General features: G+C 39.0%; 1 protein-coding gene across 7 annotated transcripts in view; it reads right to left on the bottom strand.

The window, feature by feature from the left end:
- Positions 1-22,735, bottom strand: part of LOC104126555 (transient receptor potential cation channel subfamily V member 6) — a 54,352-nt gene that overhangs the window by 3,948 nt on the left and 27,669 nt on the right. For 3 of the 7 annotated variants that reach the window (XM_035894581.1, XM_009639145.2, XM_035894587.1), the window contains 13 exons: positions 13,110-13,207; positions 12,448-12,570; positions 11,295-11,435; positions 10,664-10,762; positions 10,267-10,442; positions 8,707-8,853; positions 4,451-4,663; positions 4,056-4,142; positions 3,627-3,703; positions 3,156-3,321; positions 2,811-2,877; positions 1,957-2,225; positions 820-926 (listed from right to left, as the gene is read on the bottom strand). In XM_035894581.1, the coding sequence (XP_035750474.1) occupies positions 820-926; positions 1,957-2,225; positions 2,811-2,877; positions 3,156-3,321; positions 3,627-3,703; positions 4,056-4,142; positions 4,451-4,663; positions 8,707-8,853; positions 10,267-10,442; positions 10,664-10,762; positions 11,295-11,435; positions 12,448-12,570; positions 13,110-13,207 (1,770 nt within the window). Of the gene's footprint in view, positions 1-819; positions 927-1,956; positions 2,226-2,810; positions 2,878-3,155; positions 3,322-3,626; positions 3,704-4,055; positions 4,143-4,450; positions 4,664-8,706; positions 8,854-10,266; positions 10,443-10,663; positions 10,763-11,294; positions 11,436-12,447; positions 12,571-13,109; positions 13,208-14,630; positions 14,720-16,946; positions 17,200-22,630; positions 22,730-22,735 lie in introns of those variants that run through there. The other 4 variants (XM_035894583.1, XM_035894585.1, XM_035894586.1 and 1 more) reach the window with 4 other exon arrangements.

The raw sequence follows: 22,735 nt of genomic DNA, 5'->3' as shown, positions 1-22,735 counted from the left end.
CAGTGCCTGATAACCTTTTCTGTAGAAGAAATTTTTTCTAATATCTAAACTAAACCTCCCCTGGTGCAACTTGAGGCTATTTCCTCTCGTCCTATTGCCCGTTACTTGGGAAAAGAGGCTGACACCCACCTCTTTACAGCTTCATTTCAGGCAGTTGTAGGGGGCGATAAGGTCATCCCTCAGCCTCCTTTTCTCCAGGCTAATCAACCCCAGTTCCCTCAGCCACTCCTCATAAGACTTGTGCTCCAGACCCCTCACCAGCTTCATTGCCCTTCTCTGGACACATTCCAGTGCCTCAGTGTCCTTCTTGTAGTGAGGGGCTCAAAACTGAACACAGTATTTGAGGTGCAGCCCCACTCTAGTGCCAAGTAGAGAGGAAGGATAACTTCCCTGGTCCTTCTGGTCGCACTATTCCTGATACAAGCCAGGATGCTGTTGGCCCTCTTGGCCACCTGGCCACACTGCTGGCTTATATTCAGTCAGCTGTCAACCAGTACCCCCAGATCCCTCTCTGCCAAGCAGCTTCCCAGCCACTCATTCCCAAGCCTGTAGCATTGCATGGGGTTGTTGTGACCTGCAGCATTGCATGGGGTTGTTGTGACCCAAGTGCAAGACCCGGTACTTGGCCTTGTTGAATCTCATACAATTGGCTGCAGCCCATTGATCCTGACTGTCCAGATCCCTCTGAATGGCCTTCCTAACCTCAAGCAGATCAACACTTAGTGTCACATGTAAACTTGCTGAGGGTATACTCAATCCCCTTGTCCAGGTCATTCTTCTTCTGGGATCCTTATGTAAACATACTAGAAGAGAACTCACCTGAGATACCATCGGTCCCCTAGCCCATATTCCCGCCCACAGATTCCAGAGCGAGGCCAGAGACACCGTGGCAGTTTCCGCTCCAGCATGACAGTAGTAGCAACAACCTTTAAAATAAAAAAAAAAGACAGAACTCAGATGAATTAGGAAAAAAATCAGACTCTTTTTCAATATTATCAGTCTCATGAGTATTGATCCATTACCATACGTCATTACAGCTCCATATGTAATGAAGAAAAATCATAGAGTCAATACTCCCTTAATTATAGGGCAATTCACTATTTTATTCCTAACTGTGCCATGTTTTGAGGAAGCAATGGTACTCTTAAAACACTGTTAAATTTCTTTCCTTTTATACCTGATGACAAGAAGTAGGGTAATTAATTTGCAAGCTAGAGGAGGGTATTTATATCTGCATTAACTATCATCAGAACTTATTGGTGTGGCCATACAACTACATTTAACCATTTGACTTATTGCTTTCTCACAGAAAAACACTAGGAAATGGATTTCCTGTTGAGCAGCTATATAACTGATCTAGCTGATTTTTTCTGCCTTTTGAGCAAGAAAGTCAGGCCAACTTCTCTCAGTGGATCTAACGACGTTACTGACCTACTTGTAATCATTATTTTGCATTCTATCTCCCCTCACTCAATCCATCTAATTATAATTTAAGTCTCAGATACACAGAAATGTGATTTGTAAAAAAAAAGGTGTAACTTTAATTGGATTTCACAAGAGATTACATGTGTAAGGAACGAACAGCTAGGGAGACACAAGATGGAAAAGAAAGGCTGGATGGGCTTCTAGCTGCTATTTGAAATAAGATAGGAATACCCGCATAGGAAAGATACACTGGAAGACAGTTTCATATGGGAAGATGTGCAGAATAGTAGTCTTGCACTTAGACACTTCAGACTCATAGAAAGGATGAAAGAAATTTGGTAGCTGATGTACAAAAGCTGTAAAACGGGATTAAAAGGATATGGCTTATTGTATTAGCTTCTGAGAAAAATGAAGGCCAGGGAAGGTTTCAAAGTACCTCCTTCAGAGCATGGATGGCAGAGTAAGTAATTGCACTGTAACTTTTCCCCTTCCTTATTCAAAGCAATCCCCCTACCATCTAAATTAGGTTACCTGGGCTCTCCAGAGCTCATCCCGCTCATGGGCCACTCTCCAATGAGTGTCACCCATCATGGCAATTAACAAGTTGAGCATAAGAAGGGTGGCAATGATGGCAAAGGCAAAGTATACCACGCTGTACATAAAGGGCAGGTCCACATCATAGTTTGCAGGGCCATCAATGATAGTGAGGAACAGCTCAAAGGTAGTGAACAAGGACATGGGATAATTGTAGAACTGCCCAAGGTTTTCAGGGTTCTCTGTCTGGAAGATGATGTAAAAAGCTAGAGGAGAGCAATGGGGAAAAAAAAGAGATAGTTTAACAACAGGAATCACATTCCAAGAGCAACAACAGGGTGCTATAAGAAATGCTGACAACAAAAAGTGGTCTGGGAAGGAGCTGCATGTGTTTCTATGCTAGTGCAGTACCTGTCATAACAAGGACAAATCCCTGACTAGAACCACAGGTCTTCATTATAAAATTACTCAGAATTACTTTGATTATTTATTTTTTCACAAAATACTGATCTTTTCTTCTTCAAGCTATGTGTGTTAATCTCATTTTCCAAAGACAGATATCATAAATGCAATATGGTTTTAAATGTTGACTTACATATATGTGGACTTATCTTTATTGTCCTAATTTCTGTTACACTGGAAAAAGCAATAATTTAAAACCAAACTCACATTAACAGAAATCAGTACTGTAAAATGACCATGCTCAAAGAAATAGAAGCTATACATCATCACCACCTTTGCTGGCTAACTCAAAGGGCAACTTGAGAAAAAAATCAAACCCCACACATTTAATTTATACTAAAGAAGTTGGCAAAGGGTAACATAATGCTGTTTTCCTTTTGGAGACTCACCTGATGCAAAGCCTAGTATCACCACAGCCATGAGCCAGCAAAAGCGCATAAGATCGCCAAATATCATCTGTAGAGCAAAGACAGAGCCACTATAAGGCCCAGCTGTCCCACCAAGCCACAATGCCATGCTATGTAAACCATTTTCCAGATTCTAAGACCATGAATGGACTAAAGGAAAATTCTGCACTAAAGAGAGAAAGTGAAAGTCCCAAACCTCCTGTGCAGACTTGTCCATTTGCCATTAATGCTAGTCCTGAGGGGGAAAAAGTATTTTTTCCATTCTCCCTATCTGCAAAGAGGTGTTAGGATGTGTGTAACAAGCCCACATTTGTTTGTGTCTTATACCTTCTGAATCATGATGGTAAAGGGTCCAAGCATCTGGAAGCCTCGTGCAAAGTACATGACATTGCACCACCCTAGCACCAGGGCAAAGGACATGGGCACCACTTCACCAGTTGTGCTGGTGAGACGCATCACCATGGTTACTAGAATCATGCAAGCATATGTGATGCTGCAAGGGAAGAAGAGACAGTTAAAAAAGTTCAGTAAAGGAATCTTACCCTCCTTTTTCTTTTCAAAAATTCCAAGACAGGCATGTATAGCCACCACCAGCCCAATAAACAGAGACCTCTCAGCACTATCAACTCTAACTGCCCACTCACCTGGCTTCCTACATACCAGCTGAGCCAGTAAGAGAAGTAAATCAAGAGAAGGAGTGCTCTAAAAGAATGGAGAAAGTGACTGATCTGGCTAAAGACAGCAGTGGGGAAAATGAGAGACAATATATTTATTAGACTTAAAAAGCAGTGTACTTACACAATTATGTGAAAAGGCCCTCCTAGGATAGTTTGTCCAAAGTATTTCGCTGCTCCAACTCTAAGGATATCTGGAATCTAAGAAAGACATCCTATTGACTTTAGGACCCAGACGGATTCGATTATACTATTAAATGTCATTGTAAACATCAGTATTCACAGGATCATTCCATTCATGGTAAGGAGAACAGAAAGTATTTGATAGCATGCCAAAGCCTTCTAATTGTTTCTTCCACACTAGTCTTACTAGTACATTGTCACAGTCTCTGTTTCATCCAATATATTGTTGACAGTGTCTATTGCCATAGGCATATATCAAAGCACTTAGACTAAGCAAATGACCCGTACCAAGTTGTGAGCAGAAACTCATGTTTGTCTAGTAAAATGTCTTGATTAAACTCGAGACTATATAGCTCACTGTTTCTCTTACCTCAAGGATCAAAATTACTACAGCTCCAATGACTGTAATCAGCTCCCCCACCAGCCTCAGCTCATCCTCATATGTCATATAGGATTCCTGGAAAAAAAAAAAAACCAAAGAGTGAAAGGAAATTAAAATTAAATTTTAAAGGGAGTGAAAGGAAATTTAAAAAAAGGATGAGGAAAAGTGTAATAAACATGAGTAGACATGACAAGGACACAGGAACCGGCCCAGCCCCAGCAACAGAGAACAGAGCATACCCCATGTTCCTCACTGACAAAGGTCATCTGGCGGAAAGAGGACAGCTGCAGTAGCTGACAACTGGGAAAGGCTTCCAGTTAAGTAGGTTAGATTAGAATGGCACAGTGCTGCCTATGGGGTCCTGACTCCTATAGACACAGTACCTGTAGCATTTTCTGGACATAGATTGTATTGTCTCTGCTACTTGTTTTGTTGCCCATTCGGGGTTTCAGTGGTCGGTAGACACAGCACATAGTGAAGCAGACCATGTAGAGTATATAGAATAAAGCCAGGAAACAGAAATAGGGACGGCCATACATATTCCACTTCAGGCTCACCAGCTCCTTCACAGGTGTTAGGTCCAAGATCTGGCGTGCCTGAGAAAGAAATAAAGAAAGAAAGAAGGAATTAATTGCCAAAAGGACATTTGTTTATAAGCATCATTCACACTGTTTCCTGGGAGAATGTTAACAAACTATTCTCACCTATTCTATTCAGCATTAGGAAGCCAAATTTATTTTGCAAAAATGGAATGCTCATATGGGTTTGGATTTGCTCATTTTGCCAGTAAAGAGCTTTGAAAAAAAGTAAAAAACATATCCTGCAGAGAACAGCTTTTGAGTACCACTGGGAAGTGCAAGAGAAACATGTTAGATACTGGAATAAGTTTGTTGTCTGTGTAGGCATGGATGCATATAAACACTTGAGACAGACCTATGATATAGGTCCATGACGATGTGTTACAGAAAATAAAAGGTATATACAAGCTGGAGTTGGGATTCTGTCAAAGATATGCATATATCCATACATACTGTGTAGCTGAGGAATTCTATACAAAAAAAGAAAACATCATCAAAAAAGTCGAGACCGTAGTTTTAGAAGTGACAAAGAGGCTCTATAAAAAGTAAGAGCAGTGGAGTTATGAACACTGAAGGGAAGAATCATCTTCTATCATACCATCCCATTTCAAAACTAACAGGAAGAATCCAGAAAGTTTCTCAAGTGCCCTCATGGTCGATCTGGTTGATTTGCATACATGCATATAAAGGACAAAGAAAATACAGTGAGAAGATATGGAAAAAAAAAATTCAACATCCGTTCCTCTGTTGAACATTGCTAATCTATGCCTCTGAGTGAATCTATTGATTTGCTTCTGGAATAACAAATACAAAATTTGGAAAGATCAATGTCACTCCACTCTTTTAAATTGTTTTCCTAGGAAAAGATGAAATTGTGGCTACATGAACTATCTAATAAATATCATTACTTCTTCCTACAAACTTTGCCTCATCTATGTCCTTAGAGTATCACTACTACAAGTAAGGCCATCACATAACTTTAGGCACGAAAAGGAGGTATCTTCATTAGTGATGTGGTTATCCTAAGATTTCTCTCCTTGTAGGCAATAGGGTCCTACAGGCTGCCATTCATCTCACCTAAGATCTAAATTAGTTACTTGCATTTCTTTATCAACCACATGTAAAACTTAGGGAATCTGTATTGCTTAATTAAACGCCTCAGTTGGATGCTACTGACTCAGGTTATCAAGGCCTCCAAGATCTGCAGTAGCTGAAGAGCTAGAACTCTACTTTGGAATCAAATGGATCACCTTGAAGTATTTTCAAAACAAAATTTCTCTTAAATCCAGTTATAAGCCATATTCTGTTAAAATGAAACAAAGGTATTTTGTTTATTGGCACCTGCAAGCCCAGAAAATGCGCATGGACTCTTTTTGTGTTTTCCCATCATCTCGTTATAACTGTTTAGGGTCCATTCCCAATCTGGAAGAAATCAGTATAGCTGAACTGAAGCTATAATTGTAATGGTTTTCTACAGATGAAGACTGAGCCTGTAGTCCTTCGTCTGTCTTCCATATGAGGAAGTATAATTTCTCTCGATATAAGTAGAAAATGTAAATACTCAAAAATCTAGAAACAGGACTATGGCTGGTATTTTTATGAAGGATCAAAGTTTGCTTTGTAGGTCAAGGGTCCTGGTCTACTCCAGAGATAGTCAAAAGCAGTTGGATTCAGCTACTTTAAGACAGTCAGTATTATTTCATTTGCAGTTTCTCTACCTACAAAAAAGGGAAATATTTGGCCATTCTCACAGAACATAAGCAGGGCTCACATGAGCAATAAGCTACTTTTACAAGAATCCTTTTTGAGGTTGCCAACCAAACACCAAAATGTCAACAAGGCCTTTTCTGTAAAAGGGAAACAAAGATATATATATAATTGATTGGAATTTACCCTCAGTTCTGATGGCATCTTGAGGGTAAAACAAAAGAGTAACAACTAATATTCGTCTGATAAACCTTTGAAAAGTTTTTGTTTTGTGTGGGAACATAGAACTGAGGATGACAGAATATTCCTGTTAGTACAGCAATACACATCTTTTGTAGCAGATGATTTAGGATAAGAAAATTGGAACATTTTTCCAAATGAGATTAGTACTTGTCTAAAGCTCCCTGGCTTATGTAAAAGTATTACATTTTAAGTTTCTGCATTATTATCTGGGTGATACTTAATTGAATCATCTATATCAAGCCTTCAGCTTCTGCTAGAAGACTGACCCTTAAGAGCATAAGTAGGACAAACAGCATGTACTTTACACATTGCTTATGAATTTGACCCACAGATTTTATGAAATGCTTCTAGACTTAATTGCTATTGTAATGTTTAGGGGACCACTGCAATAAGCAAGAAGGAGATGTAAATCAAAGCGGCATGAGTGGGTTACTTCAAAGGAAAACTTGTTGCACTCTATGTATTTTCCTCCTTTTGCTGCATTGCCCTGTTTCCTCTAAGTAGGCCAAAGACACATTGCACAAAGTGCAAGGAATATGGATGTTTCAGTAAATGGACATGTCTCTTGAATGGACTAAGAAATATTCCAAGGGATCAAAAGGCAGTGAGAGATAATGAACCTAGCTAGATAGCTTTAGGTGTTTAGTTTTGTGTAGAAGTCAGTATTATAGAATTCTTTGCATATGAGAGTAAATTTCATTTTCAAAAGGATGATACATGTTTAGAAGCTTACTATAATCTTCCTGTAGCTTAAGTCCCTTCTATTTTTGACACTTTTTACCCACTTAAGGGTCAGAAAATATATCTTTGTATCTATTTGTGTATGCATCCCCCTTAATATAAGAGGAAGCTGCTTCTGATTGGGGCCTAAAGATGCTACTCTAGTCCAGTACTGGACTGGGAGGGTATGATAGGATGAAGTGACACACTGCATTCTTCTAGAGGAGACAGCAAACATTTTGGACCAAATATATACCAAATACAATGAAGAATTTCTATTTAGGCATGCAAAAATTGCAATTACACATAGTTAAAAGAATTCTGGAAAATAAAGAAATCATAATATCTCATAGTATTTGGAGACATCTTATGTTCTAAAATTAGGAAACTTGGATCTACATGCACTGTATGTTTTGGGATAAGACAGAGGCACAATATTTTTATTTCTTTTAGGTTTATGGTTTAGTCTTTTGGACAACTTCTAAGGTTGTTATTTTTTTTTTTTTTTTTGGCATAGACTTCTTTCCCCTGAATTTCTGTATGTGTCACCATGCATGGAAATTTAGAGGATTTTAAATAAAAGCAAATGAGAATTTCAGACTTTCTCCACATTGTGCAAAGCTCTCCATTAGCTGAAAATTTTCTTAGAAAAGTTTGACTAAAATTTTGGTAGATGGAAATGATACAGGACAGGTAGAATTGTGCTTATTAAAGTGTCTTCTGATTAATTTCCTGTCCTCTTAGGATTATTTAAGGTGATTAAAACTGATAGGGTGGTGTACCTTGAAAGTTCTAAGCAGATCTGTCTAAGCATGCCATTGCACTCTGCTATTTTTATCTTAGTCATCCTTTTACAAGTTTTTGAGCCTACAGCAGAGATAATTCTCCTACTTTGTTTTGAGTCAAAACCTGTACAAGCAATGACATTAAATGAAGGGAAGAATAATAATGAGTGGTTTTAAAATGCATTTCAGTTTAGGATTTCTGAACATAGTCATGTCTCACAGGGACATTGTGAGACTTCATCAGTATCACAGTTATAGAAAGCTACTTGCTGGTGCTGCTCTGGAGCTTCTTATTATTGATACCTTTGAGCCAGATGAAAGAGAGAGAACCCTTTACTGAATCACACAATGTCATTTCCTGTAGCTTGCTCATTCTAAGTTCTTTCAATCATCTGCAATTTTTGCACCTCAGAAGAAACTGTGTGTAAAGCATCAGATGTAGCCAGATCATTAAAACATTGCTACATTTCATGAATTTCCTGCAGCACATGGTACAAAGTCCTTGCTGTATGGATAATATGAAGCTTGAACCTTCAAACTTTTCATTCTTCTCTTTTTGTAATCACCATGGTTTGCACATAAGAAAGCATGTGGTACCCACAGTACCTCTCTCTTCTTGGTTGAGACAATGAGCTCAAGGAATGACTGATCTTCAGCCCAGGAGTCAATCTCTGTAAGATCATAGAGCACAGTAGTCAAGGGGCCAAAGGACCAGAGAATGTGCTTTCGCTTCTGCATAAGGTATTGAAACATCTGTGGAGAAAAGAAGGGGGTGGAGGATATCAGAAGCTTTCCAATCTATAGCATATTTGCAATGAAAACAAAGTTGTTTTAAACCCTGAATTACAATGTATTTTCCTTGAATTTATTGGTTGTGGTTCTCATATCTCTCAGAAGCAATTATAACAGGTTAAGAAGTGGAGGAACTTTTTCTCACTCCCATTTGATTATTAGTTCGTGCTTGAGGTAAAGGATGAGTGACTTTTATTCTAAATTCTAATCAAACTGCTAAAGTTATTTGATACAGTTATACATCTTGACAATAGGTTTCATATGGAACTATATGTTGATTAGATAAAAAAATTCTTTTATACTCTTCTACAAGTTATCAGGAAAGAGGTATGGCAAGGGAAATGATCCTGTCCTTTGTGGATCTACAGAAGAAACGCTAACCGTCTTTGTCTTTTTGTTAAGGGGACGGATGAGAGTTCTTGACTATGAATAAATATCTGTGGATACCTGAAGAAGTTTCCTGTGTGCCACATTAAGGGTAATGAAATCTAGACAACAGAGACAATAATTTCAGTTAGACTTCTAAAAAATTATTTGGAGTGGATCTTTCTGTTAATACCTGTTAAACTCAAATGCTCAAAAATTGGCTCAAAAGAGCACTCGTTTCTTCTATTAGGATAAAGAAATTTTTTATATAGGTTTTCTGGTCCCACATGAGACTTCTGGCAAAAAAAAAAAAGAAGGACTTCACAGAATCACAGAATCGCAAGGGTTGGAAGGGACCTTGAGAGATCATCTAGTCCAACCCTCCTGCTAAAGCAGGTTCACCTAGAGCATGTTACACAGGACTTCATCCAGGTGGGCTCTGAATATCTCCAGAGACGGAGACTCCACAACCTCCCTGGGCAGCCTGTTCCAGTGCTCTGTCACCCTCAGAGTAAAGAAGTTTTTCCTCATATTCAACTGAAACCTCTTATGTTTCAGTTTGTACCCATTGCCCCTTGTCCTGTTGCTGAACATCACTGCAAAGAGTCTGGCTCCGTCCTCATGACTTCCATCCTTAAGATATTTGTATGTATTGATGAGGTCCCCTCTTCAGGCTGAACAAGCCCAACTCTCTCAGCCTTTCCTCGTAGGGGAGATGCTCCAGTCCCTTAATCATCTTAGTTGCTCTCCTCTGGACTCTTTCTAGGAGTGCCTCATCTTTCTTGAACTGGGGAGCCCAGAACTGGACACAGTACTCCAGGTGGGGTCTCACCAGGGCAGAGTAGAGGGGGAGGATAACCTCCCTCGACCTGCTGGCCACACTCCTCTTGTTATGTATTTTCTACCCACTAAGAACATATACAAACTTGCTTGGTCTGGATGATGTTATTTCAAGCTCTGTGTTCCTGAATAACGTCTTCTCTATGAAGGCAACTGTGTCAAACTCACCACAGTGTTACCCTCGACTCCAGCCAGTTTGAATGGAGTAAGCCCCTCATTGTTAGGAATCAATTCAATTGATCCTGGTCCTTCTTTGTTCCTGTCATAGGAAAGTATCAGGCTGTACATGTGGCAGGCAAATGTCTTATTGGGTTGGAGAACCAGGATGTGAAGAACAGTGTTACCTACAAAGGAAGCAGATGAGATAAAGTATATGGAATAGCCCAGCCTTGTGCAAGGACTGGCAATTGACTGATGCCATTAATAGTGGCTATCATTTTCCTCACATCCCTCATCCCACAGCTGTTTGTAATGAGAGAAGAATATGTGCATGCACAGATGACAGAGCCTGATTTAAAGTGTCCAGATCCACTGTATGCAATTCACTAGGCCCCACAGCACATACCCAGATAGTCTTGAGCTCTAATGTCAGCTCCATTTTCAATGAGCAACTGTACAATTTCCTCATTTCCCACACAGGCAGCAAATGATAAAACATGCTCTCCTGCAAAGAAAGCAATGGGGAGAATCAACATTAAGACCCTAAGAGGCAGGAGAGGTTGAAGCATGCTGAGGGAAAGCTATCCCTGCTATGAAGCCAGAGGTTATGAAAGGAAGATCTATTTCAGGTAACCTGTAAATTTCCTGCCCCACTCCTCATCCTACTCAGAAAGGAAAAGAAGACCCACCCCACACAATACTAAAAGGAAGAAGTATTCTTTTCAGATTCTCTTCATAAGAAGTTTGACAAGTAAGTTGCAGTATATGGAAGAAATTAAATTATAATTCTTATGCAGTATATATTTTATACATGCAAATATATAAAATGTGTATGATTTATATATTTATATTTATGCAGCATTTACAGACTCAGATGGAGTCTTGCTGTCTGCTAAAAGGTGTATGACTGATGGCACTTGGGAACAGGAGCCTCTGCTTATCAGTTTAGATGGTGACTAAAGCAAGCCTCCCCTATATTCCCTCATCACTCTGCAGGTTCCCTCCCATAGCAGCAAGGGGAGAAGATAAGAATGTACCAAAATAGAGAAGATTCTGGGAGCTGCGCCTGAAGAAGTGCCCAGTGGCCTGTCCTGTGCAGGCATTGGCCCCTCTCTTGAGTAATGCCTTCACCAAAGTGATGTTCTGGTTCACTGCTGCAATGTGGAGAGCTGTCTGCCCTGTAAGACACAGAAATAAAACCTTGCCTTCCAAGAATGCAACTTCTGGCTGATCAGTAGCCTGCAGTTCACATTTCATTTATGATAAATCGAAGTTTTTTGGAACTGCATTCATAGTGGCTATATAATTTAGCTTTGAAGTTATCCCTGTTGCGTGCAGAAGGTTGGACTACAGGTTTTCCAGAGGCCTCATTCTATTTAAACCTTTCATGAATTCATGAAAACTGGCTTTACAACCTGCCAAAAAAACCAACAGGACGCACTTTCTAGATTTTTTTCTGGGGGGAAACAAGACATGCCATGCTCTTCCAAGAAACACACTGAAAGCTCATGTCTCTCAGAAAGGAGTATGCTTTTCTTCATGGGACATGAAGGCCAGGTCAAGATAACACTCCCAAAGAAGACTTGCTCTAATCCATCAAACTAGGTATTAGAATTTTACAACTCCATCATTATAATTTTAGTGGTTTCAGGATTGTCTGGCATTTGTGTGTAGCCAGTCAGAACCATTCTTTAAAAACCTGGCTCAGAGTCTAGACTCAAAAGCAGTGGCCACATTTTCTTTCAATCCCTATTCTTTGTCAACCAAAGAACTACTTTTTCTCCTTTCAGAGGAGATCAGGTAAGTGTACCCTTTGTTACACATGACTATGGCAGAAAGCAAACTGTACATATCCTTGCAATCCCACTATGGCCAGCTGGCCCACCTGTGGTTAAAACTTTGTCAATTACACATTTCCATGTTTGCATATGCATGTACTTGGGTTTAATATAATTCCCCCTTCCACAAGTTGTCAGGAGCTATTTGTATGTTGGTTTTACTATATAACAGTTTAGCAATATATTGAACCAGAAACTCTATAAGCAACTTTCCTAAATCATAGAATCATAGAATGTTTTGGGTTGGAAGGGACCCCTAGAGGTCATCTAGTCCAACCCCCAAATATACAGGTAGTATTTCCTCCTCCACCCTGGAGAGAATCCCACCCATCCTCATTCCCTGAGATGTTACCTTCGTAGAGCTCTGATGTCATCATCTCATTGACAAGCTCCGGAGCTGCTTCCATCAGAGTCACTGCAGCCTCCACATTATCATACAAGGCAGCTACATGAAGGGCAGTCTCCCCCACTGCACCTAAAAATTGTAGGAAAAGCATATGAGTCATCTAGACATTCAACTATATGGGACAAAAGCAGAAATGGATTTATTGGGGTGGAAAATCATGGGAGTGCTAGGTCCCCCCTTGAGTACTGTCAGGTGCTGCCTCATCATATGACATGATAAGAGCCACATAACTTTCTGACCTTCACCCCATCAAAAGCTGAAAGCTGAACAGAGACTTCAGGTGTTCTTAAGTGACAGGAGACTAAGGCATGAAGTGAATGAGCACACAGCCCTTCCACTGACCACCTTCCACCGTAAACCACCTCCTTCAATTCTTCTAGAAAAAAGGCCCATTCAAGCTGCAAACCTCTGATGTCACCATTCCTTTAAGGTTTGATGAGTTCTCCAAGTTAGAAAGCTCACTTTGTTGCAAAGCTGCTGACATACAGTTAAGTAGTTTGAGTCTGCTAATGCAAATGTTTTAGCAAACTAAGAAACATACTACTCTACTCACTGTATCAGGCTCTTGCCTTCCACAGAAAATCATTTGTAGCAAATAATCGAGTTACCTCTCTGATATATATCACATGTTCCATCAGTGAGAAGTTTCCTAATGGCTGGAAGGTTGTTCTCTTTGGCAGCCTGGAGGAGTGGGGTTTCCCAGATCCTGTAGTCAAGAAAAAGTGGCTGATAAGAAACACAGTCAAACACATGGTGTCTCTCTCCAGAGCTAGCACGGCCTTTTCTTGAGACAGTATCTATCTTCAACATTTGCATTTAAAGATCAGCAATGTACACCTATTATCTGAGGTATTTTTTGAATACACAGAAAAAAAAAAAATAAAAAGAACCGGCAAAAGCAAACAAATGCAGTGTTAAAAATCCAGGTAGTTCATCATCCCTTGACTTACTGATGCTTAACCATACGGTGGCAGTCGAGGGAAAGATAGGAGAAACAAATAACCAAAATATTTCTGGTTTATACAGCCCACATTTTGAGGCACAGCAGACAGCAAACAACGGGTCATTTGGTACTCCTCCTGCCAATGGACTAGCTATCTCAGGAGCCAGAAAAAGGCAGTCAGTTTTTTATACAGCACAATAAATTAAAAAACAGTCAGCATCTGAATTACTCCTGTAATGGATGGAAAAGAAAAAGTACAAACAAGAATTGTCCCCATGTCATAGCAATGCTTTCTATGGTATAATCTATGGTATTTTTTTCTCTGATGTTGAGAAAATTGAGGAAATTGTGGAGAACAGAAATGTTTGCCTGAAAGAGCATGTCATCAAACAAGTTCCAGACTGAAAAATTCACTTATAGTTGAATAAGGCCCTTCGGTCTTCCATGAGGCTCTGGCTTATTTCAGTAGATCCTTTGGGGCTGATGAAAAGTTTACAAGTACAGTCACCAAATTTCACTACAGCACAGTCCTTTGATGCAAACAGCAGGTCAAGGGAGGTGATCCTCTCCCTCTGCTCAGCCCTGGTAAGGCCATACCTAGAGACCTGTGTCTAGTTCTAGGATCCTCAGTACAAAAGACATATGGAGCTACTGGACAGAGTTCAGCAAAGGGACACAAAGATGATTATGGGACTGGAGCATCTCTCATGTGAGGAAAGGCTGAGAGAGCTGGAACTGTCTAGCCTGGAGAAGAGAACTCTGGAGGGGTTCTTATCAATGTGTGTAAGTACCTGAAGGGAGAGTGCAGAGTTACATGCGATGCCTGCTTACTCAGCATCCAAATAAGCTTTGCCAATGTTCAAAATATTGAGTTGGCCACCCAAAAATCACAAAAAATAAAACAAAATCTTCCAGTCCAGGGTAAATATTTCTGTTATCCTTGAATAATTTTGATTTATCTTTTAATTCATAGGAAGTGTTTTGTTTTGGTTTTTTGTATAAAGAATTCTAAGTATCCCAAGTTCAGGAGCTAATGATTTAAGGGCAAGAAAGACCCTCAAACCCAAAGAAACAGCCTACATCTCATGAATTTTCAGTATGAAATAGAAACAGATTCCTTCCTCCAAGTAGGATAAGTTCTATTTTAGATCTCTGTTCAGATGCAAATTTTGTGCTTTTATCTCACCTCTGCTTTCTTGTAGTGCAGATGTTTAGTTTCTTCTTAGTTATCTAGCATGGCTCAGGTCAAGCTCTACTGTGTGATGTGGAATAAGTCTAAGGAACATGGTAGAACAATGACAAATCAAAGTTGATATGAACAAGGAGAACGTCAGCTCTCATTTTCCTACCAGCCCCAGTCTGTCCTTTTGCGACAATCTAATAATCACCAATAGACTGGATCTTAGTCTCACACACACACAAAAAAAAAGCGTGTGGGAAAAATACATTAGTCAAGCCATATACCTGGAGATATATTCGATGCTTTCTCCTTGTGATGTCCCAGATTTCTTCCTTGTATTCTGGCACTATTTGGTTACAAGATTTTGGGGGTACAGTTTGTAGGGCAAATACTATATAAAGCAATAGGTGTTTTGCATTAAGTGATAACACTGATGTTAGAATACATTATTTATGAATATACCTCTATTATAAGCCACAAGAAAACCCACATCAGAGAAAGAGACAGAATATAAATGGCCCATTGCATAAAATGTTTCTCAGAACTTGTGCTTATTAGATATAGGATAATTTAACAATAAAACCATAGGAAGGCAGGCAACATAAGTTCTGTGGCTTACAGAAATATATATATATCTTGCTTTAAATTATTCTTCTATAAAAGATAGAATCTTGTAGGAAAAAAAATGTTATGCCATTATCTCTGGATTTAATCCAGCTGAAATGTGCAAGTTCTGCACACCTTTATAGCAGAACGATACTGACACAATTGAGAAAACTTGGGGGATAAAGCAAAACAAAGAGAAGTATCAGAATTACACAGACAAAGGGGAATAATTTGAATAAGTGTAAATTAATGGGCATGGGCTACAAGTAATAAAAGCATAACTGAATACTGTATTTATCATTCCATAAAAGGACCATTTCCTGTCACCAACAGCACCCCATTATCTAAGTCAGTAGAAACTAGACTAGAAAAACGCTGAAGAACAGAGGAGAAATAAAAACATTCAGAATATAAAGAACTATCCTAACCAAACCAGGGAGCCATTCTGAGATATTTTTATGTGTCCTTCAAAATCTCAGCCTTGCTGTTTTGAGAAGTATTCCTTCTTTAGTTTACTCATGTGTCAGTTGTTAGTTGCCAATTACAGGATGATTTGATGCGAATATTGCATGTAGGAGCAGACAAATAGAAACAAAATAAAGAGGTACTCTGAGCAAGTGTTCTAAGATTCAATATCTGTGAAGCAAGCTTGCCACCTCTGCCAGTATTTTGGCTGAGAAAGACTCTGTTCCTGAAGAATTTAAGTTTCAGAGGCAGGAAGTGGGAAGGAGGTGGGGTTTCAATAGTATAAACAATGCTACAATTAATATGTTGATGCTTTACTGGGTATGCCTTTATCCCTCAAATGACCTCAGAGAGGAGGAAGGATTGGGTAAGAGACAATGTAGGAGGACACAAACACAATACCTTTCTCACAAAATTCTCCAAAGCCCTTGTAAACAACTGACTAAATTACAAACCTGCTAAGAGGGAGACACCTAATAACTATACTCAGCTTTCAGAAATTTAGTGCGAAATTGTCAAACCTTTCTACTATTGTATGAACCTCCAACCGGGCTTAAATAAACAGAGATCCTAGGCCAAAGAGCAAGCAAGAACCCCAAAGTGTTGGTAAATGTCATGGCACACTGCCTCTGATGCCTCAAAGGTCCATGACTTACATGTTTATACCATACGCTTTTACTCTCATTTAATTTTCTGTCCCGTAACTGGGGAAGCATTTTACTCTCATTTAAACATACCATTATTATTATCAACTCATTTTTAATACATTACAGCAATGTGCTGAGTATACATATGTCAAGTACTAGGTGAGTCAAATTCACTAATATAAAAAATAAAACAGTCATCCAAATCTAGAACCTTAAAAACAATTTATTTTCTTCAAGTTCTGGATATTTAGCCATTTTTCTTCTTGACCCATCAAACACCACATGAATTTTACATTTTACAACTCTAGTTCCTGTGTGTCAAAGCAGTAGCAGGTAAAATCTGTAACTTAGTCTTTTAACAGAGCTGCCTACAGTAGATGCTTAGTTTCCATAAAGTACCATTGAGTCACTAGATGGAGAAGGTGGTTTTCAGAGAATGATTCAACAGACACCTATTTAGACACTCTGAGAAGATAATTCAGCACATCTAAGTTAAGCTCCTGTGATAAATCATTCTCTTCATTGGCTATGCAGTCAAGGGACACTAAGCTCATAATTTAGCCAGCTAAATTAAGTCTGTAACACTAGGCAGTACTGATATTACCTTATAGGATCAGTTTAGGATAAGAACAGCTTCAAGCTAACCAGTAGTTATGATGAGCAATGAAAACCACAGCAGTATCCACCTGGAAGTGCTCCTGGGTTCTTTTTACTGAGCTAAGGAATGCAGCTGTCTTGAGGCACTTGGTAAGCTTTGATCACGCATTACTATCAGTCAGATGATTCAGTGATATGCTTAGGAAGCTGTGAGTTGTTTTTCAATATAGGTGAGAACAAAATCAGGAACACCCGAAAATCTATTGTGAAACAAAGAGAAGATAAACTGTAAGTCCGATTCTGACTGAGGGAATAGTGTAAAATAGTTTTAAACAAGATTAAGGCTTTCATAAGCACTTTCTGCTGGTAATATGTATCCTTTTGGATTTACATCTTCTTAAGCACTTCTTTTAGAGTGCATCCTGCTCATTATATTTATGAAGAGATAAAGAACGTGAGGACAAGTCCGTAAGTCTTAACTCTGTTATAAAAAGAATTTGGATTTATAGGGTTATTCTTCTAAAATAAGGAAATATGTTAAATATGTGAACTGTCTGGACAACAACCAATCTGAAGCTTCTTTTTCAAGACTGAGCTCACCAAAGGTGCAACGAAGCACCTCTTTCTCCTCTTTACTTCCCTTCTCAGATTCTACTACTTGAGTCATTCACTGTATGGAAATTTCCTATTGTTTGCTCTAGTTTAAGTTTGGCATTTGCTAGCTTCATGCTTTATACCCGTAGCTATGTCAGTGACTGAGGGTCTAAAGCAAGCCTTTCTAACTGGGCTATAAAATTATCATCAGCATATTATTTCAGCTCTTTTCTTTCCTTGCTGTGCTGCTCAGTTTGTCAGCATCATCAAATTGCCAAAGGAAATCCATCTTCTCCCTTCCTTCTGCTAGTATGTTTATGTAGTTGTGTGCAAGACTTCAGGAGAGCAGAGGAGTGCTCAGAGGAAGCTAACCAGACAGAAAGAGGAACAATGCAATCATCTAACAAGATGCTAAGGAATTACTTAGGAAGTAAAGGAGTAAAGGAAGTTGAAAAGGTGACAGGTAATGGGCTTGGACAATCAACACAGGGACAGGGCCAGCAAATTTCTTCAGCACTGACAGTAAGTCTCAGCAAACTAACTGGAGCATCTTGTGCATGTATGTTGAAGCTTCTTCAAGCCAACAGCAAACAGAGCTTCTCTGGAAATAAATTAAACCTGTTACTAATTGCTAATGCTACTAGACAAGAAACTGATACAGAAATCTTATCCCTTCAGATATTTAGCTATCTACCACACTAAGCAATAGAAATCTTGCTCGGTCACTTCCTGATCTAGTTAGTGGTGTCCCTGATCACTGCAGGGGGGTTGGACTAAATGACCTCTAAGGGTCCCTTCCAACCCAAAACATTCTATGATTAATCTTTTCTTAATTCTGAATCTGAGACCATCCTAAAAATAATCTCATGATAGAATTGGATTAACAGTTCAGCAGATGTTAAGTTATTGTTTATTATCACTAAGTTATTCATAAAACAAATTTGTTCTCTGAAGCATAACCTCATCCTGCATGAAAACTTCCAACCCTCTTCAATGGGGATTTTCTTTCAATTTTATTCTAGGTTGTGTTCCTCACCCTGTGTCTAATTAGTTTTCTCTAATAACTTTTTAATTTGGGGTGAGTTTTTTTCAGAGCACAAATTTCATGTTTATTTCTTCGCAAGGAAACCTATAGCCAAGTTTAAGGCGGTAAATAGCTTCCTAAATCTATGAGGCTAAACCACGTCTTAGGCACTGAGGTCAGATGTATGTACGCCTGTGCATTGTTGGGGAAATGTGACTTCTGGAGGACCTTTACACTTGTGAAATTTAGGAGGCTTGTTTTCCATTATTAGACTCAAAACTTCCATTAGGATGAAGGTGTAACAGCATAAGAAAAGACCAGAAATGCTGCCAGTGAAGCCTTTGTCTTTAATTTACATGCAGCAGCAGAGTTTCCAACCAGCTGTGCTTTGCATCTCGACTACTCAGAAGCACTGTTACCAAAACATATTACAAATGAAGTGGTGGAACTCGGAGCTGGCGTCTTTATTTCACGGTCACCTTTGGGAGCAAAAGGAACCAATGAATACTGACAGGCATTGTGGATTTTAAGACAGGACAGTCCTACATTAATTTGTGCACTGAAAACTCAGTAATGTTGTTTAGACAAATGAACAGCAAAACTATGGTGACATCTCTCATTCACTACCAGCTTGAGATTTGTCTAGAAGCTGAAGGCTCTCTGTGTGCCTGTACATCTCTTAAGCAATTCAGTTTAATAGTTTTAGGCTGAGCTACTTTTTATTTGTGCCCTGTTTGTTTCCAGGGTAAGCAAAGCACTTCGTGAATATGTCTGTGAGGCTAAAGAGCCACAAAAAAAAAATCGGAAACTGAACGGAATATAAAGTTTTTACTATGACATGTTTGGAATGACCACAGCTCTCCAAGTTACGCAAATTGTCCCAAGAACCTCTAATGCATTATTTCTCATAGAACAGACTTCTACAGTTAATAAATGTGTAAAAATGATTTGGTTTTTTTTGGATTTTTTTTAAGATACACCACACAAGTTAAATGCTTTATTGTCATTAGAATTGCTAAGCCTCAGAGCATCCCACAGAGGCAAGGTGATACCATTAATCCCTAAGCAGCAGCTGTGAGAGAGGAGACAGACAGAAGATAGATTATTTATCAATCAAAGTTACAAAGGTAGGCAATAGCAGAAAGAAAAACATAACATAATTGTCCTGGATCCATGTACTCACTTGCTTTTATTTGTTAGTTATTTTTTATGAACAATGCAATTCTCATATGGTGGAATTTCTAAAATTACATCTTAGGGAGATTTTGTTCACATTGCCTTAGAATCTCTTACATTGAAAGCCAGACTAAAAAAAATAAATGAAGCAATGGCTCTCAGAGTTTCTGGAAGATCTATTAGACCATGACAGGCATGTGATTCCTCTTCACCTCTACCAGGCCTGAATTTTCATAAGTATTTCTCTCTTTGTTCCTCATCATTATGACCTATATTGGGGTTTTATGTTCATATGCTCCAGGCTGTGTAGATCCCAGAGTTTACTTCCAAAGATAATTCTAGAAAGGACGTATGAGAGGTGACTACTGTCCCTGGGACTCCACACTGAGCTACAGGCTGTTTAAAAAGGAAAGCCTTAAACATAAAGAGACTAGCAGAGTAAGGCAAAATAAACTCTAAATATTAGGAGATTGCGTCACATTTCCTGAACTTGGATGTCCCTTTGGGAAATGTTATACAGTGCAGGATCAAGTCAAAGGAAACCCTCACTGTGGATAATGATGAGATCAACTGCCAGTAAGAACTATTACACACGAAGAAAGAGAATGAACAGCAGTTCCAGTGAAGGTGAGAACTACCAAAACAGTTAGCTTTCAGGTATTATCATGACCAGTTGTAGGACAGGAAAAAGGATTGTTCTTCTCTTGCAGACTTTCTGTGTGCAGCCAGAGCATACTAGTTAAATAGTAACGTATTTACCCCAGGCTTTCAATAAGATAATAGTAGAATTTAATTGCCACTTATTAATGCATGTATTCCAGCACCATTAACTAAGAAGAACTCAAGCTGAAGCCGCAACGTGGCAATTAAACACAACAGAATGACAGGATGAAGTAAAAGCCCTCTTGGCTTAACAACAGTTTTTTTCCACAAAAGCGAAGGTTTTATAAGAGTAGTTCCCACATACAAATCACCACAGAAGGTTTTCCTGTTGTGTTTTTCTAGCTGTACATAATTAAGAAATGAAAGCAATAAAACAGTCCTCTGTGAAATGTTGATTTTCTTTCTCCTCAAACTCTGAGCATCTCTGGGCTCAAGAAAGGAAAGGAAAGGAAACAGTAGAATAGTAAGAGAGAAGAATGGTCCTGTCCCTCCTTAGGAAAAGAGTATCCACATATTGGCAGCATGTAATTTCTGACCAAATAGCAGAAGGCTAATTTATGTTAGTTGAAAGCTGTAGGAAACATATACACCTAAAATGGAAGGGAACAATTGTGTCCCCATGCAACTCTGATTTCACAGACAATGATATCGTATGCAGTACATGTGTTTTATGCAGAGTTTTATGAAGAAACAAAGAAGTGTTAGCTTGGGGAACCACTGGACTCTATACAGTCTATAGTGATCTAAGAGAAGTTTATGAAGATGGGTTTATATGCCTAATAGTTTTTCTGTTTTCCTCTATCAGTAGCAACACACAAGATGTTCATGGGCCTGCAGCACATGATTAATGAGGATTGTCAAGCAAAGAGAAGGTTGAATGGCAATCTAACAGCAGACTACGTGAAAGGGAGCAGCAAAAAGGGGCCAAACCTTCCTTGGTAACAGCAGAAGGTAAAACAAGGAGCTACAGCATCAAATGATGATTTTGGAGGTTCAAGTTAAACATAAGGAAAAAAAAAACTTTTTTCACTAGGAGGTTACTAGGTTACTACAACACTGTAAGCAGTACCTAAAGATACGGTGGAATCTCTGTCCTGGGAGGCTTTCAAGACTGAGCTAGACAAAGCCAAAGCAATGTGATCTATTGCTGGCAATAGTCAGCTTCAAGTGGGAGGTTAGACAGAGACCTTCAGAGGTCCCTTCCACATCTCTATGACTTAAAAATGTGAAGATAATGTTATAATTATAAAATATTTCTATATTTAGACTTTTCTTTTGCACACATTCATTTATTTGGATATTACAGAATCTGCTGATAACTTATTTTTCAGTTACCTGTGATGCTTTTCATGAACATACCAAAATGTAAACACTTCAGCATTCTGTGGACACTATTGTTCCCACTGTCCCTCCCACTTTAAGTGTATTTAAGTCCCACTGCTCCAAAGTAAAATAGAACAGACTTTTGTTATTTGGTGACAAGTTAGATGATGATATACATAAATTCTTTTCCTAAAGACAGACATGTACATTTGTCCCACTTAAGGTACTACCCTACTTATTTCTATATATATATGTGTGTATACATACATACATACACACATACAGATAGATAGACAGATTTTGTCCCACACAGCCACCTTTTTGTCCACAGAGATATTCAGAGTTTTGTGAGGAAAGAAAAAAACAAATTTTACAAGGGACTGGAAGAAATCTGTTATTTGAGTACTGCAGTGTGTGTGCATGCAAAAATGTATGCACACTCCTGCATTCCTCTGTGTGGAGTGAGCAACCCAGCACAGCAGTAGCAAACAACCTTGATTCAAGATTTCAAGATTTACATGTGAAGACACAGGCAATCTTCTTGATATTGTAAGGTCTCAGAGGAGTCACTGTACATGCTGACACCCAGGCCATGGGGGTGAGAAACAGCACTCCGACCCAGGAAGTGACTGACCACCAGAATGTGGAACAACATTCAGTCCGCTCTATCCCACAGTAAGGGCAACCTTTAGAGAGGCAGAAAGCAGAATCCTTGCAAAAACATCATAATTTCAGCTGACTGCAATATATACATCACAAACACTCTTAATAATAATTTTTAAAAGCCAAACAAACCCTTGCTGTATATTCTTGTGAGCTTTACCAATAAAGCAGGGAAGACAAGAGTATACATTAATTTGTGACTGAAGTCCTGCACTCAGGGTAATTCAATTGCAAACTAGTAAACCCACCTGTGAAAGCAGATAAGATTGGAACTCCAGAAGCATTCCACCTTGAAAGAAGAAATCTGATAGAGAAAAGTGCTCCAGGGTTGTTTAAAGTTTATCTACTGGCAG

The sequence above is a fragment of the Egretta garzetta genome, unplaced genomic scaffold (assembly GCF_000687185.1).
Source record: "Egretta garzetta isolate BGI_Z169 unplaced genomic scaffold, ASM68718v1 scaffold85, whole genome shotgun sequence".
NCBI lineage: Eukaryota > Metazoa > Chordata > Aves > Pelecaniformes > Ardeidae > Egretta > Egretta garzetta.
The sequence above is the reverse complement of the archived record's forward strand: the minus strand, read 5'-3'. Positions and strand labels throughout refer to the sequence as shown.